The sequence below is a fragment of the Erinaceus europaeus genome, chromosome 2 (genome assembly GCF_950295315.1).
Source record: "Erinaceus europaeus chromosome 2, mEriEur2.1, whole genome shotgun sequence".
NCBI classification, from domain to species: domain Eukaryota; kingdom Metazoa; phylum Chordata; class Mammalia; order Eulipotyphla; family Erinaceidae; genus Erinaceus; species Erinaceus europaeus.
The window spans coordinates 61,713,433-61,730,326 of record NC_080163.1 but is presented as its reverse complement, the minus strand read 5'-3'; the positions used below and the strand labels follow the sequence as shown (position 1 = coordinate 61,730,326).

The 16,894-nt window shown below is 38.1% G+C and overlaps 1 protein-coding gene across 5 annotated transcripts in view; it reads right to left on the bottom strand.

Moving 5' to 3' along the window:
- KAT6A (lysine acetyltransferase 6A) overlaps window positions 1-16,894 on the bottom strand; it is a 149,105-nt gene that overhangs the window by 53,130 nt on the left and 79,081 nt on the right. For 4 of the 5 annotated variants that reach the window (XM_060181834.1, XM_060181829.1, XM_060181847.1 and 1 more), the window contains 3 exons: window positions 15,093-15,228; window positions 12,752-13,068; window positions 8,696-8,814 (listed from right to left, as the gene is read on the bottom strand). In XM_060181834.1, coding sequence (XP_060037817.1) covers window positions 8,696-8,814; window positions 12,752-13,068; window positions 15,093-15,228 — 572 coding nt within the window. The remainder of the gene's footprint in view (window positions 1-8,695; window positions 8,815-12,751; window positions 13,069-15,092; window positions 15,229-16,894) is intronic. The other variant, XM_060181857.1, reaches the window with a different exon arrangement.

Here is a 16,894-nt window from a genome sequence, read left to right as displayed (position 1 = left end):
TCAGTAATTTGAAAAGTACTGATAAAGGGAACTCCTAACATAATATATAAAATGGTTAAAACAACAAGAAGAAATATTGGAGAATCAAACCAGGACAAGAGTCCAGCTAAAACTCCTCCAGAGGGTGAAGCACAAAACGAGTTCAACATCCAAACATTAGCTAAGGAAATAATAACAGGATTGAGTAAAGAATTTGAAAAAATTGTAATCAGAAATGCAGGAACAACAAATGAGAATATGAAAGAAAATACTAGTTATCAGATGGTTATTAGAGAGCTGAAAGCTGAAACAGTTGAGCTAAGAATGCAACTAGTTGAACAAGCTAAAACAGTATCAGAGCAGGGCAACAAAATAGATGAACTCCAGAAAACAGTAGAGGGCAGAGAGAATAGAATCTATGAGGATGAAGACAGAATTAGCAAGATTGAGGATGAATTAGAGACAACTAAAAAAGAAGTAAGAGATCTCAAAAAGAGATTAAGAGATGCTGAAAACAACAACAGAGTCTTTTGGGATGACTTCAAAAGAAACAATATACGCATTATTGGCATACCAGAGGAAGAAAGAGAAGGAGAAGAAGAAAGCATTTTCCAGGCCATAATAGCTGAAAACTTCTCTAGTCTAGACAACATCAAAGACATAAAGATTTAAGAAGCCCAGAGGGTCCCAAACAGAATTAACCCAAACCTAAAGACACCAAGACATATCATACTTAGAATGGAAAGGAATAAGGATAAAGAAAGGATCCTGAAGGCTGCAAGAGAAAAACAAAGAGTCACCTACAAAGGAAAACCCATAAGATTAGCAGCAGACTTCTCCATACAAACACTACAGGCCAGAAGAGAATGGCAAGATATCTATCGAGTGCTCAATGAGAAAGGCTTTCAGCCAAGAATACTATATCCTGCTAGACTGTCATTCAGACTATATGGAAGCATCAAAGCCTTCTAAGACAAGCAACAGTTGAAGGAATCAACCATCACCAAGCCTGCCCTGAAAGAAGTTCTGAAAGGTCTCCTATAAACAACCAGACCACCACAAATAGGATATATATCAAAACACTCTAAAACTCTGCAAGAATGGCGTTAAAATATCTTCAATCTTTGATATCAATAAATGTCAATGGCCTGAATTCACCTATTAAAAGACACAGAGTAGGAAGATGGATCATAAAACACAACCCAACAATATGCTGTAACAGGAAACCCACCTAACTCAACAAGACAAACACAGACTTAAAGTGAAAGGATGGAAAACTATCATACAAGCCAATGGCCCACAAAAAAGGGCAGGAGCAGCTATCCTCATATCTGATATGATAGACTTTAAAATAGATAAGATTAAAAAAGATAGGAATGGACACTACTTAATGCTCAGAGGATCAGTCAATCAAGAGGACTTAACAATTATTAACATCTATGCACCCAATGAGAAGCCATCTAAATACATCAAACTTCTACTGAAAGAGCTACAGCAATATATCAACAGTAACACAATCATAGTAGGGGACTTCAACACCCCACTCTCTCAACTTGACAGATCATCCAGGCAGAAAATCAATAAAGACATAAGGGAGCTAAATGAAAAGATAGATAAACTAGACTATTGAACATTTTCAGAGTCATTCATCCCAAGAAACTGGAATACACATTTAACTCAAATCCACATGGGTCATTCTCAAGGATAGACCATATATTAGGCCACAAAGACACCATCAGCCAATTCAAGAGCATGGAAATCATCCCAAGCATCTTCTCAGACCACAGTGGAATTAAACTAACACTTAACAATCAACAAAAGATTAGTAACTGTGCCAAAATGTGGAGCTCAACAGTACACATCTTAACAACTTCTGGGTCAAAGAGGAAATCAAGGAAGAAATCAAAATGTTTCGAGAGTTCAATGAAAATGAAGACACAAGCTATCAAAATATTTGGGACACAGCTAAAGCAGTCCTAAGAGGGAAGTTCATAGCTATACAAGCACACATTAGGAAACAAGAAAAAGCACAAATAAACACCCTGATTGCACATCTTAAAGACCTAGAAGAAGAACAACAAAGGAACCCTAAAGCAACCAGAAGGACAGAAATCACTAAAGTTAGGGCAGAAATAAATAACATTGAGAATAGGAAAACCATACAAAAGATCAACGAAAGTAAATGTTGGTTCTTCGAAAGAGTAAACAAAATCGACAAACCTTTAGCCAGACTCACAAAACAAAAAAGGGAGAAGACCCAAATAAATCGGATAGTAAATGAAAGAGGAGATATCACAACAGACACTGCAGAAATTCAACATATCATGCGAGGCTTCTATGAACAACTATATGCCACCAAGCTAGAGAACCTGGAAGAAATGGACAATTTCCTAGATACCTACCAACTTCCAAAACTAAGTAGAGGAAGTGGATAACATGAACAGGCCCATCACAACTAATTAAATTGAAACAGTTATCAAAAATCTTCCCAAAAATAAAAGTCCAGGACCAGATGGTTTTACAAATGAATTCTACAAAAAATCCAAAGAAGAACGAATACCTCTACTTTTAAAAGTCTTCCAGAAGATTGAAGACACTGGAATACTCCCTGCCAGCTTCTATGAAGCCAACATCACCCTGATACCAAAAGCAGACAGGGACACAACCAAAAAAGAAAACTACAGACCAATATCTCTGATGAACATAGATGCGAAAATACTGAACAAAATTCTAGCCAACCGGATACAGCAGTTTATCAAAAAGATTATTCATCATGACCAAGTGAGGTTTATCCCAGGCATGCAAGGTTGGTTTAATATACATAAATCAATCAATGTGATCCACCACATCAACAAAAGCAAGACCAAAAACCACATGGTCATATCAATAGATGCAGAGAAAGCCTTTGACAAAATACAACATCCCTTTATGATCAAAACACTACAAAAAAATGGGAATAGATGGAAAATTCCTGAAGATAGTGGAATCTATATATAGCAAACCTACAGCCCACATCATACTCAATGGTGAAAAACTGGAAGCATTTCCACTCAGATCAGGTACTAGACAGGGCTGCCCACTATCACCATTACTATTCAACATAGTGTTGGAAGTTCTTGCCATAGCAATCAGGCAGGAGCAAGGAATTAAAGGCATACAGATTGGAAGATAAGAAGTCAAACTCTCCTAATTTGCAGATGACATGATAGTATACATGGAAAAACCTAAGGAATCCAGCAAGAAGCTTTTGGAAATCATCAGGCAATACACTAAGCTGTCAGGCTAAAAATTAACATTCAAAGTCAGTGCATTCCTCTATGCAAACACTAAGTTAGAAGAAATTGAAATCCAGAAATCAATTCCTTTTACTATAGCAACAAAAACAATAAAATATCTAGGAGTAAACCTAACCAAAGAAGTGAAAGACTTGTATACTGAAAATTATGAGTCAATACTCAAAGAAATTGAAAAAGACACAAAGAAGTGGAAAGATATTCCATGTTCATGGGTTGGAAGAATTAACATCATCAAAATGAATATATTACCCAGAGCCATCTACAAATTTAATGCTATCCCCATCAAGATCCCAAGCACATTTTTTAGGAGAATAGAAAAAAATGCTACAAATGTTTATCTGGAACCAGAAAAGACCTAGAATTGCCAAAACAATCTTGAGAAAAAAGAACAGAACCGGAGGCATCACACTCCCAGATCTCAAACTGTATTATAGGGCCATTGTCATCAAAACTGCTTGGTACTGGAACATGAATAGACACACTGAGCAGTGGAATAGAATTGAGAGTCCAGAAATGAGCCCCCACACCTATGGACATCTAATCTTTGACAAAGGGGCCCAGACAATTACATGGGGAAAGCAGAGTCTCTTCAACAAATGGTGTTGGAAACAATGGGTTGAAACATGCAGAAGAATGAAACTGAATCACTGAAATTTCCCATGAGTGGTCATCCCACTTCCGTTTATCTTGTCCATCTCCAAAACTCTCTCCCTTTACACTGTCTGAACTGGAAGACGCTTTGAAGAGGGTTAAACCGGGAACAGCTGCTGGCTATGATAACATCACCCCAGAACTCATTCTTAACTTGGGCCCCACGGCAAAGAAGTGGCTCACTTCATTCCTGTCCCACATCTTGGAATCTGAATCTATGCCCAAAATTTGGTGTCTTGCAAAGATAATAGCAGTTTTGAAACCAAAGAAAGACCCAACACTGGCCGCCAGCTATAGACCAATTTCTCTCCTCTCCGTGTGTTACAAACTCCTTGAGAGGCTGCTTCTGTCACGTATTTCTCATCTTACAGAGAAATTCCTAACACCCACCCAAGCTGGTTTCCGCCCAGGAAGATCTACCTGCGAACAAGCCCTGGCACTCTCAACTTACATTGAAAATGGATTCCAGAAGAATTTAAAGACGGGTGCTGTCTTTGTTGATCTCACAGCAGCCTATGACACGGTCTGGCACCGTGGTCTCCTAGTCAAGATCTCAAGATGCCTGCCTCCATGGGTGGCCAACACTATATCGTTTCTTCTCCAAAACAAAAGATTCCGGGTGCATCTGGGTGACAAGTCTACCAGAAGAAGACTTGTCTCAAGTGGCCTCACCCAGGGCTCTGTTCTGGCTCCTACGCTATTTAATATTTACATCAATGACCTCCCAGAAACTTCTTCAAGGAAGTCTATCTATGCCGATGACATCTGCTGTGCAACTCAGGCATCCAAGTTCGACATCCTCGAGGAAACACTCACGAAAGACATGTCTCTGATATCTGATTACTGTAAAAAATGGCGACTAATCCCTAGCACTGCAAAAACAGTATCATCTGTTTTCCATCTACACCATGCCTCGGCCTCACGTGAGCTTAATGTGCAGCTTGGCGATACGAGAATCCGGCATGAAGCCCAGCCAGTCTATCTTGGCGTTACTCTCGATCGCACTCTGTCATTTCACAAACATCTCATAAAAACTGCAGCAAAGGTGGGCGCGAGGAATAACATCATTGCAAGACTGGCCAGCTCCTCATGGGGCGCGAGCCCTTCCACACTACGATCATCATCTCTGGCATTATGCTATTCCACTGCAGAATACTGTGCCCCAGTATGGTTCCGTAGCCCCCATGCCCACTTGGTCGATTCCAAATTATATTCCTCCATGAGGATAATTTCTCAAACCATCCGTTCCACCCCAGTTCCATGGCTGCCAGTTCTTAGCAACATCGCCCCGCCAGATATTCATCGGGATGCGGCATCATCTAAGTTCATTTCCCACGTCTACGCTCCACTGGACCTGCCAATATACGTGGATATCTTCGCCCACCCTGTCCAACGCTTGACGTCTTGTCACCCAATCTGGTCCCCTACGCCTACACTGAACTTCTCTGTTCCAGACTCTTGGAAACAGAGTTGGCAGTCAGCTGAGGTAAAGAACAAACACCTCATCAGAGACCCCTGCAAGCGTCAACCCGGCTTTGACCTAGCACGTTATGATTGGGCCCTCCTCAATCGCTATCGAACAGGCCATGGCTGGTGCGCGGCTATGTTCCATCGCTGGGGAGCCAGAGACGACCCGAACTGCCCCTGCGGCTACAGACAGACTATGACCCACATAGTCAACGACTGCCACCTCTCCAGATTCAAAGGAGGTCTCGAAACTTTACATCAGACTCAACCTGACGCTGTTGACTGGCTATGGAAGAAGGGCAAATGCTAGAAGAAGAACTGTATTTCACCAAATACAAAAGTAAATTCCAAGTGGATCAAGGACTTGGACGTTAGACCACAAACTATCAAATACTTAGAGGAAAATATTGGCAGAACTCTTTTCCACATAAATTTTAAAGACATTTTCAATGAAACAAATCCAATTACAAAGAAGACTAAGGCAAGTATAAAACTATGGGACTATATCAAATTAAAAAGCTTCTGCACAGCAAAAGAAACCACTACCCAAACCAAGAGACCCCTCACAGAATGGGAGAAGATCTTTACATGCCATACATCAGATAAGAGTTTAATAACCAACATATATAAAGAGCTTACCAAACTCAACAACAAGACAACAAATAACCACATCCAAAAATGGGGGGAGGACACGGACATAATATTCACCAGAGAAGAGATCCAAAAGGCCAAGAAACACATGAAAAAATACTCCAAGTCTCTGATTGTCAGAGAAATGCAAATAAAGACAACAATGAGATATCACTTCACTCCTGTGAGAATGTCATACATCAGAAAAGGTAACAGCAGCAAATGCTGGAGAGGGTGTGGGGTCAAAGGAATCCTCCTGCATTGCTGGTGGGAATGTCAATTGGTCCAACCTCTGTGGAGAACAATCTGGAGAACTCTCAGAAGGCTAGAAATGGACCTACCCTATGATCCTGCAATTCCTCTCCTGGGGATATATCTTAAGGAACTCAACACATCCATCCAAAAAGATCTGTGTACACATATGTTCTTGGCAGCACAATTTGTAATAGCCAAAACCTGGAAACAACCCAGGTGTCCAACAACAGATGAGTGGCTGAGCAAGTTGTGGTATATCTACACAATGGAATACTACTCAGCTGTAAAAAATGGTGACTTCACCGTTTTCAGCCGATCTTGGATGGACCTTGAAAAAACCATGTTGAGTGAAATAAGTCAGAAACAGAAGGATGAATACAGGATGATCTCACTCTCAGGCAGAAGTTGAAAAACAAGATCAGAGAAGAAAACACAAGTAGAACCTGAAATGGAATTGGCATATTGCACCCAAGTAAAAGACTCTGGGGTGGGTGGGTGTGTGGGGAGAATACAGGTCCATGAAGGATGATAAATGACATAGTGGGGGTTGTATTGTTAAATGGGAAACTGGGGAATGTTATGCACGTACAAACTATTGTATTTACTGTTGAATGTAAAACATTAATTCCCCAATAAAGAAATAAATTTTTTAAAAAAAAGAAAGAGAAGGACGGAAGGAAGGAAGGAAGGAAGGAAGGAAGGAAGGAAGGAAAGAAGGAAGGAAGGAAGGAAAAAAAAAAAAAGGAAAATTTTAAGCATAAAAATAACTCCTAGGCGGGCAGGTGGTGGCGCATTTGGTTGAGGGCACATGTTGAAATGCGCAAGGACCCAGGTTCGAGCCCCGATTCCCCACCTGCAGAGAAAAAGCTTTGCAAGTGGTGAAGCAGGGTTGTAGGTATCTTTCTTTCTCTTTCCCTCTGTGTCTCCCCCTTCCTCTCAATTTCTGACTGTCTCTATCCAATAAATAAATAAAGATAATAAAAGATTAAAAAATAATAATAATAACTCCTAGTATGTGGCTGGGGAAATAGCTTACTGGTAGAAGGGCTACATTCTTGAGGTTCCAAGTCAGTCTCTGGCATGCTGTGTAATGGGAGTGAAGATGTCTCTTTTGCCCAACCCCCAAAAAATCCAGGGCTGCAGTGTCTCTCCATCTCTCTGTGTGTCTATCTAAATAAAAGCTGGCCCATAAGCAATAAAATCACACGTATTCAAGGTTCTGTTGAGGTGGAAGTAGGGATGTGTGGTGACTAACCAAGACTTGAATCCAGGTCATCTAACTCATTACTAGTGCTTTCCTGTTGGTGTTTTATAAAAGATTTTATTTATTTATTTATTTATTTATTTATTTATTTATTTATTTATGAGAGAGACAGAAAGAGAACCTGACATCACTCTGGGAATAATACTCGGAAGACATGCTTGACTTCAGTCCAGTACTCTATCCCCTGCACCACCTCCTGGGTCACTCATTACCAATACTCTGTTAAATCATAAAGCAGTAGAATGAATAAATGTCTGATGAATATTTATATTCCTAGTTTTATTTCTCAAGAAGACCCACATGAATTTATCTTTTCACTAATATAAATTGGTCCTTTAATCAAAAAACTTTCACCTATGTAATGAATCCCTACCATCAGCCTTATAAATTCTTTTTTTTTTTTATTCTTATTTTCATGATGAGATGAACTCAACTTGGCTTATATCATGGGTTGGTGGCAAAGAAGGAAAAGGTTCTTCTATAATCTTCTGATTATATATAATCTTTTCACATCCTCTAAGACCAGCACAAATAGTGTTTCCCCTCAGTGAATCCACCTCTAACCTCAAAAGGGAGAGTTAGGTGTTTATCTCCTATTCTCTTCAAACACTATGTATCCTGTAATCAAACTTCTTACATTCATGAATTTATTTATAAATTCTCTCCTAGGTTATACTTGAAAGAAGAATCCCATTATTCACTTTAGCATTTCCAACATCTGTCACATAAATAGGTTGTCTATATATTTATATTTTGATATACGTCCCAAAAAGTTTAAAAAAAAAAAAAAAAAAGACACTTTAACATGGATGCCTTATTATTAAAAAGTAGCTTGGGTTTTTGGTTGGTTGGATGGCTGGATAATCAAATCCCAACTCCTTCATATGTAAGATAGAAAATAAGTAAATCAAACTAATTTAATACTAGAAACCAAAGCAATGTGCTTTAATTTTTAATCTGCAAAACCAAAGCATTTATCATGGGTTCAAAAGGAGCAACCTAGCCAACAGGACTATCTAGATGCACAAACAACATCTATTTGCAGATCAGATGGATATACCGCTGTTACTGCTGTACACAAAGCATAGTTAATCTTCTCTTGTCATCCATGAAACAAATTGCTTAGTTGGCCAGTCTGAATATACAACTTTACCTGCAGTGCTTGCTCTTGGATATCACGAAATAACTCCATATCTTTCTCAGTCATGATTTCTTGACTTCCAAAAAGTCGTTCCTCACTTTCTTGTTTGCCTTCCCAGCCATCCTGATTGTCTGCACATAAAGAAATATTATCAATATAAATAAACACTGTCAATATTATAGTTTAATACATGAACTAGAAACATTTTCTTTAAAGATCTTAATATTATTAACAGTGAAGAAGACAGCATCAAACTGACTCCTAAAAATATACAAACCAATAAAATATACGCACCATTATATCCAACTTTAGTGGAAACCCTGGTCTTAAGAATTCTTAAAAATATTAAATAACTAAAATTGAATTTCATTAAGAGACTGCATTTTAAAACCCTATAATACATACTAAAGCAGAATGGGAAAAAGACCCAAGTAGCATGAAATTTATTTTGACGAGGATCTAATGGGGGTTGTATTATTATGTGGAAAACTGAGAAATATTATGCATGTACAAACTACTTATTTTTTATTTTATACAAACAAATTTATTTTGAAAGAGTATGAACTTAACACTTTTAATTAACATGGTAATATTCAAATATTGATTTTTCATCTTTGATTAAAGTGTGGAAGAAGTTTATAATATAGTGAGATACAATTTGTAGCACTCTACAGAAAAAACAGAAATGTTGCTCATTTTGAACTTTTAAATGGTTCTGAAATCTTCATAAAGTCAATCAATTCTTTATTTTTTCCTCTGTGTGTGTTGATATGTGAGGGGCAATAAATAACATCTAAAAAATGTTGCATCCTAAATTGACGGCATTTTGAACAAAATGAGAGAGAGAGAGAGAGAGAGAGAGAGATCGAGATCAAGATCACATTGGCTTGGGGATTGCTCAGTGCTAGAAAAATAGAAAACCATACAGCAGGAGCAGAGTTTGCCCACTGCAAGGGGAGGTGAATCAAGATCTCCTCTTTGGCCAGGGAGCAGGAGAATTTGCATTTGCCATGCTGCAAGGAAATCACTCTTTTCTACAGGGGGAACACGGGTTTGTGTCTTTAGCCAAGGAAGTCAAGCAGGTCAGCCTGGGAAGGGCAAGGAATAGAATTGGGGCTCTCAGGTATAAGAATCACTTGCTCGCTCTCTCTCTCTCTCTCTCCTTTCCCTCTTGGTTCTTCCCTATTCAATAAGATAAAAATAAGAGGTCAATAAATCCTTACCTCATCAAATAATAACAACTACCTCTGAAAAAACCTACCTTAACTTATGCTAGGAAGTACTAACTCTCTTCACATTCTGTGTGTCCTTCCTAAATTACCAACTGCAAAAAACCCAAGGATCACAGACAACCCTCTGGGTGAACTATAAGCAATTATACAAATCAACCATTAGATGATGTATCTGCCTCATATAGACAATGAAATTAGTGAAAGAAGTATTAGGAATTAGAATATATTTTTTGCATCTGAGCTAACAAGGCTGAAGGACTCATTTCCTCTTTGTATAAATGTGGCTGAAAGACCAATTAGTGGCAGGCAATTATTTTCAAATTATTGCACATACACATTCATTAAGAAAAAAGAGACAAAGACTCAATGATGACAATATTTCCAAACTGAAAAAATATACACATATGTATTTATGTATGTATGTATGTATGTACATCCATTTTTTTCTTCTAGAAAATACTATGTGACTTTAATGCCCCCTAGTGCATGACACAGATGAATACAAGCACAATCTAGCACAGTACTGAACAGCAAGTTATTAGATGGTGCAAATTGTTCCTTTGTAATTTATGTGTTTGTTCCAATAATTCCTATTTCTAAAATTTTTCAGCAGATTCTTCTAATCCATCTACAGTACAAAATAGTTAATTCAGAAATGCCTTTCATTAGGATCTGCATTATGAGACTCTTTCCTCCTAAATTCAATCTAAATGACTTGCATGTTTTCTTTCTTTTTTTTTTTATGGTGGTTATCTTTTTTCACCTTTATTGGGGGATTAATGTTTTACATTTGACAGTGAATACAATAGTTTGTACATGCATAACATTTCTAGTTTTCCACATAACAATACAATCCCCACTAGGTCCTCTGTCATCCTTTTCCAGGACCTATACTTGCCCCCACCTCCCCTGCCACCCTAGAGTCTTTTACTTTAGTGCAATACACCAGCATGTTTTCTTAATATGTCCAAACTGCAGCTTATCTACAATGAAAGCAGCAGAAAAAGACATGAAAACTACTTGATTAGACATGGTTAAAAAAAAAAAAATCATGTGTCCTGGAGCTCCGCTTCCCCAGAGCCCTACCCTACTAGGGAAAGAGAGAGGCAGGCTGGGAGTATGGATCGACCAGTTAACGCTATAGGGAGGGGATATGGAGATCTGGTGGTGAGAATTGTGTGGAGTTGTACCCCTCTTATCCTATGGTTTTGTTAATGTCTCCTTTTTTAAATAATAAATAAATTAAATATATATATATACATGTTTCCTGGGGAAAAAAAGACACCATATAAAAAGCATTCTGATTGCTGACAGAGATATTGAGGATTTGACCTGGCTAACTTTATAAATTATTTAACTGCCTGCTTCTTGCAAGAACTATTTTTATCAGTTAATTACATATTTTCTTATTAAATAACAATGTAAAAGCAAAAGAAAAAAATCAAGGAGTCGGGTGGTAGAGCAGTGGGGGTAAGCAAACAAGCAAGTGTGGCGCAAACACAAGGATGAGTGTAAGGAGCCTGGTTCGAGCCCCTGAGTTGCTTCACAAGCAGTGAAGCAGGTCTGCAGGTGTCTACCTTTCTCTCCCCCTCTCTTCCCCTCCTCTCTCCATTTCTCTCTGTCTTATCCAACAATGATGACAACAAAAATAAGTATAACAATAAAAAACAGTAAGGGCAATAAAAGGGAATAAATAAATATTAAAAAATCAACCAGAACAGCATAAAAGGGGGAAGGGACTAACAATAATAAGGATTTTCTCTCCTATATTAAACCAATTACTCATTTATTTATTATTTATTTATTTATTTATTTATCTCCAGGGTTATCATAGGGCTTGGTGCCTGCACCACAAATCAACTGCTCCTGGAGACTATTTTTTCTTTTTTGTGGCTGTTGTTTATTGTTGTTGTTATTACTATTGTTGTTACTGCTATCATTGTTGTTGGATAGGACAGAGAGAAATCAAGAGAGGAGGGGAAGACACCTTGAACCACGATCCTTAGCCGGTCCTTGCCACTTCATACCATGTGCACTTAACACACTGCGCTACAGCCCCCCTCCTCCCCACCCCCACCCCCCGCCGCCCAATTACTCATTTGACTTAAGCAGTAATGAGGAAACAAGACATATGCTCACCAATAGGATGTTGAGGGAGAAAAAAAAAATCAAAGTTAAACTCTCTTGTAGAAAATGAGTACCCTTTGGTCTATGTGATCCAAAGAGTTCTACTTTCCTCAGAGCGCTTTCTACTTTTTCACAAGGCACTCAGCAGCACTGACACTAGTTTGAATTTTAATCATCTGAGCAATCAGATGTTTTCTACTTTGCAAATAATTGTACATATATTTGCAAATGATACGTGGTTCTCACATTCCATACAGCCTATGAAGTATGACAACCATATTTGCAACAATTTAAAATAGAAAACTCAATGATATTATCCTGCCTGTATATATTTTGAACTTTTTCTTATTTTTAGACATTTTATTCACCACACTTTCCAATTTCCCTCAGGGAATAAAGCATTAAGATGCCCATCACATGATTTCATTTGATAATTAATGAATGTAAAGTAGTCCTTGGTTCATTGTTACAAACCAAATTTCTGCCTGCAGATTCTTTAGGAGTCTATCAAAAATGCACCCTTTTTTTTGGGGGGGTCCTAAAATCTCTAAATTTCTGATATTATTATCATCTTAGTATCATCAAATATGTATATTAATAGTCTATATTTCATAAACAATTTAAATAAATATAAAACTATCTAGCATGGCTAGTGACACTTCAAATAATACACTTAAAGAATATTTTTTGTTTCTAAGTAAACATTTACCTGTGGGCCAATCTGAAGTGCTTGATTTTCTGTTGCCCTTTTTCCTGATTCTGTATTGCTCAGAGTAGTCTACCACCTCCCCTCGAGGTTTCCGCCCATCAGGGGAAGGGGTGAAGAATTTGGTAAGGCCATCAATGAGCCCTTTGGTTTTCTTGTTGAACTTCAAGGGGACATTACTATCTGTGCAGAAGTCCAAGCCATCTATTCGTTCTAAATATCCTTCTTCTGATGATGATGCTGATTGGCTAGAGAGGGTGAGTTTACGTTTCCGACCCCTTCCAGGGCCAGTTCGAACTTTACTGAAGGGACCTTTTGATCTGAAGAATCAAAAACCGAAAAGGATAATTATTAAAAAAGACTCTTTCAAAGTCTTCTATATATCATATAACATTGAATTAGTAAATACCCCACAATTTATTTAAAAAATCAATTTGTTAAGAATGTTTCACATACTATAAATATCATATGAATGAGATTATTAAAAACATCTATTTCCAGGAAACCTATTGATAGTTATTTGTAGTGAAAAGAATCCTAGGTTAGGAGTCAGATGATATGTTTGAGTCACAATTTTGCTACTTACTAGCTGTATGTCTTGACCACATCACATTCTCTCTAAACAACAGTATCTTCATCCATAAAATGAGAGACCTGAGAACAACTACCATCCACTCAGGTCTAAAGTACTCCAATCTTTATACCAACTCAGAGTTACATTTTATCACTAAACAGATGGGTTACTTTCTGAATGTCAGAATGAAGAGATTATTTTAGGAAAACTGAAGTTTGATACTATGAGCTACAATACTGACTTTGTATAGTTCAAACTACTAATGCTAGTACTTTTCAGTTCTACTAAGTTTAAGATACTCTCATCTGCAGAAATGGTAGATGAAATTTTTGACAATAAAGAAAAGTTTAGAGGCCTACAGATATTTTACATAAATAACAACAAAAGGAATTACAATAGAGATACACAAGAAAGAAAAGAGAATTAGCTACTGAATCTTGCCCCACCTACACAAGACATAGCCCAGTTTCCAAGTCCACGGGGGCTAACTATATTTCTGACTTCTGCTAATCGATGAAAAACTCACATTATTTTACATCAAGAAATAGAACTGGGCACGTAGTCCGGGAGGCGGCGCAGTGGATAAAGTATTGGACTCTCAAGCATGAGGTCCTGAGTTCAATCCCCAGCAGCACATGCAACAGAGTGATGTCTGGTTCATTTTCTCTCTCCTTCTATCTTTCTCATTAATAAATAAAATCTTTTAAAAAAAAAAAGAAATAGAACTGACAATTAGTCATAACCTCAACATAAGCAGCTCTCCAATGACATGTTCCATCTAACAGAAATAAAGTACTAAGGGAGCAGGTAAGATAGCTCACTTGTATAGTGCACTTGCTATGACCTAGGCTCAAGTCCAACCCCAACCACACTGACAGAAGCTCTAATGCTCAAGTGTCTTCCTCTCTATCTATCTCTGTCTCATTCTGTTTGAATAAGACAGCCTAGGTTGGTGAAACCCCAGTGATTACCAATAATAATAGTAATAATAATTACTGAGAATGTATCAAGAATGACATTTGTGAAATGCTACATAACTTTATTTCCATAGTATTAATTTATTTGTCAAGAGAAAGACTGAGACCAAAGCATGACACATTTCTGGCATATGGTGATGTTCAGGGATTGAACCTGGGACCTATGGGGTCTTAAGCATGAAAGTCCAGTGCATTGTAGCTGCAATACCTGTCCCACCCCCCCACCCCAACACCCTCCCCCTTTTTTTTTTTTAAGAAAAACAGTATAAAACGATGGTTAAAGGGCAGTACTAGTACCAGACTACTTGAGTTTTAATTCCACTTCAACACTATCTATATACTTGTGTAAGTTAATCACTCTATTCTGTAGTTTCCTCCTTTGAAAAAAAATGAGTGCCAACAGCACCTCCTTCATTGTACTGTGGAGAATTACATGATCTAACACATGTAAAGCACTTAGAACAGTGTCTTGGCACTTTGATTAAGGCTTAAAAAGTGTTAGCCAGGGGGCCAGGAGGTGGCACACCTGGTTAAGTGCTCACTTTACAGTGCACAGGAACCCGGGTTCAAGCCCCTGGTCTCCACCTACAGGGGGAAAGCTACACAACTGTTGAAGCAGGGCTGCAGGTGTCTCTCTGTCTCTCCAGTTTGAAAAAAAAAAAAGTGTTAGCCATCATTGTTATATGAAAGTGCCCATTTTAATAACTATGTCTTTTTCACAAAGCAAACAAGTGAGTCCTATAGAGAAGACCCTATCCTTTTCTCCCCTCACCTTGCCACAAGTACAACTTACACCGTGTTTTGTTTCTTTAACCTGTTTTTTGGACGTCCTATTGGATTAGCATAGCGCCGTTTTATCTGTGCTGCCTTCTTCTGTAGAAGTTTCCGTCCTTTTTTCCTAGGTCGACATATCTGACATATCCACATGCCTATAAAGAAAGAAAATTCCACACAAAATGATAAACATACATTTAAAGGTTTCAGATGCCGCAGGCACTCTTTACTGGTTTCAGATCAAGGGCTTTATTTAAAAACTGATGAAAGTTCCCCTAAAACATAAACATGAAAACATACACACAAAATTCTAGAAACTATGAAGAGATTCACATCTACCTTAGAGTGCCTCTCAGTAAAAATCATACTCTACACCTATAACCTAGATATTGGTTCCAAATTATTATTTTGTAAGAAAAGTTAGGTTTCCATAGAGGATTGGTTGATTCTAGCACACAAGCCGGGAAAGCATGATACGAATCACCTGTGGTGCTAGAAAATAAATAAATGCTCAAAAGATGATGGAGTCAACCTGAAGAAGTCCCAATAGTCATATCTGGGTCAATTTGAACAAAGAAGTAACAAAAAGCAATGGAAATAGATTATAATCCACTGAATAAAGCAATGTCCGTAATTCCATAAGGATCATCAACAACTGAATTTATGAAAGGGATAGTTCTCCCTTAAATTATACTTTCAATAAACAGTGTAAATTGATAATGAAAACAGAAAAATTATCATTATACAAATACCAAAGTAAAAATTGCTACATGTGGGAGTTGGGTGGTAGCGCAGAAAGTTAAGCGCACATGGCACAAAGTACAAGGACTGGCATAAGGATCCCGGTTCGAGCCCCCGGCTCCCCACCTGCAGGGGTATTCCTTCACAGGTGGTGAAGCAGGTTTGCAAGGTCTATCTTTCTCTCCCCCTCTCTGTCTTCCCCTCTTCTCTCCATTTCTCTCTATCCTATCTAACGATGACAATAATAATAACTATAACAACAATAAAAAACAACAAGGGCCACAAAAAGGGAAAATGAAAAAATAAATATAAAAAAAAAAGCCCTGCTATATGTAAGAATCAATGATGGGTGCCAGAGTTAGCAGGTCAGGCAGAAAAAGAGTAACTTTAAAGTGTTTCTCAGAATTCTCTCCTGTAATCATAAATCAAAGTTAACATTACTATCAATAGTAATGATACGCCAGTATTTATCCCTGTTACAAATACACTGAGAGGTGTATCACTTTTGTGATTTCATATTAGATGTTTCATTGTTTATTTTGCTTGTTTTAGTAGTTTTTGTTTAACAGAAAGAAATTGAGAGGGTACACGAGGAGGGGGTAGAGAGATAACTGCAAAACTGTTTCACTGCTTGTGAAGCTTTCCCCCTACATTTGGAGACCAGGACTTGAATCTGTGTCCCTGCCCATTGTAAGGTGTGTGCTCAGCCAGGTATGCCACTGTCCTGCCTCACTTTTGTGATATTCATGTCAGACTCCATTACCTCAATTTCACCCTGATAAAGCAGGTAACCTAAATCTATTAAATAACTCACCAGTACTTTTCAAAGATCTCACAATCAGGAACAATAAAGTCTGAGGGTTTAACACAGACTAGAAAAGACTACGACAATCTGACAGCTACAATATAATGTCACGTTCTATATTGGATTCTGGATAAGAAATTCAGGGGGGGTCGGGCGGTAGCACAGCGGGTTAAGCGCACATGGCACAAAGCGGAAGGACCGGCGTAAGGATCCCGGTTCAAGCAGTGAAGCAGGTCTGCAGGTATCTTTCTCTCCTCTTCCCTGTCTTCCCCTCT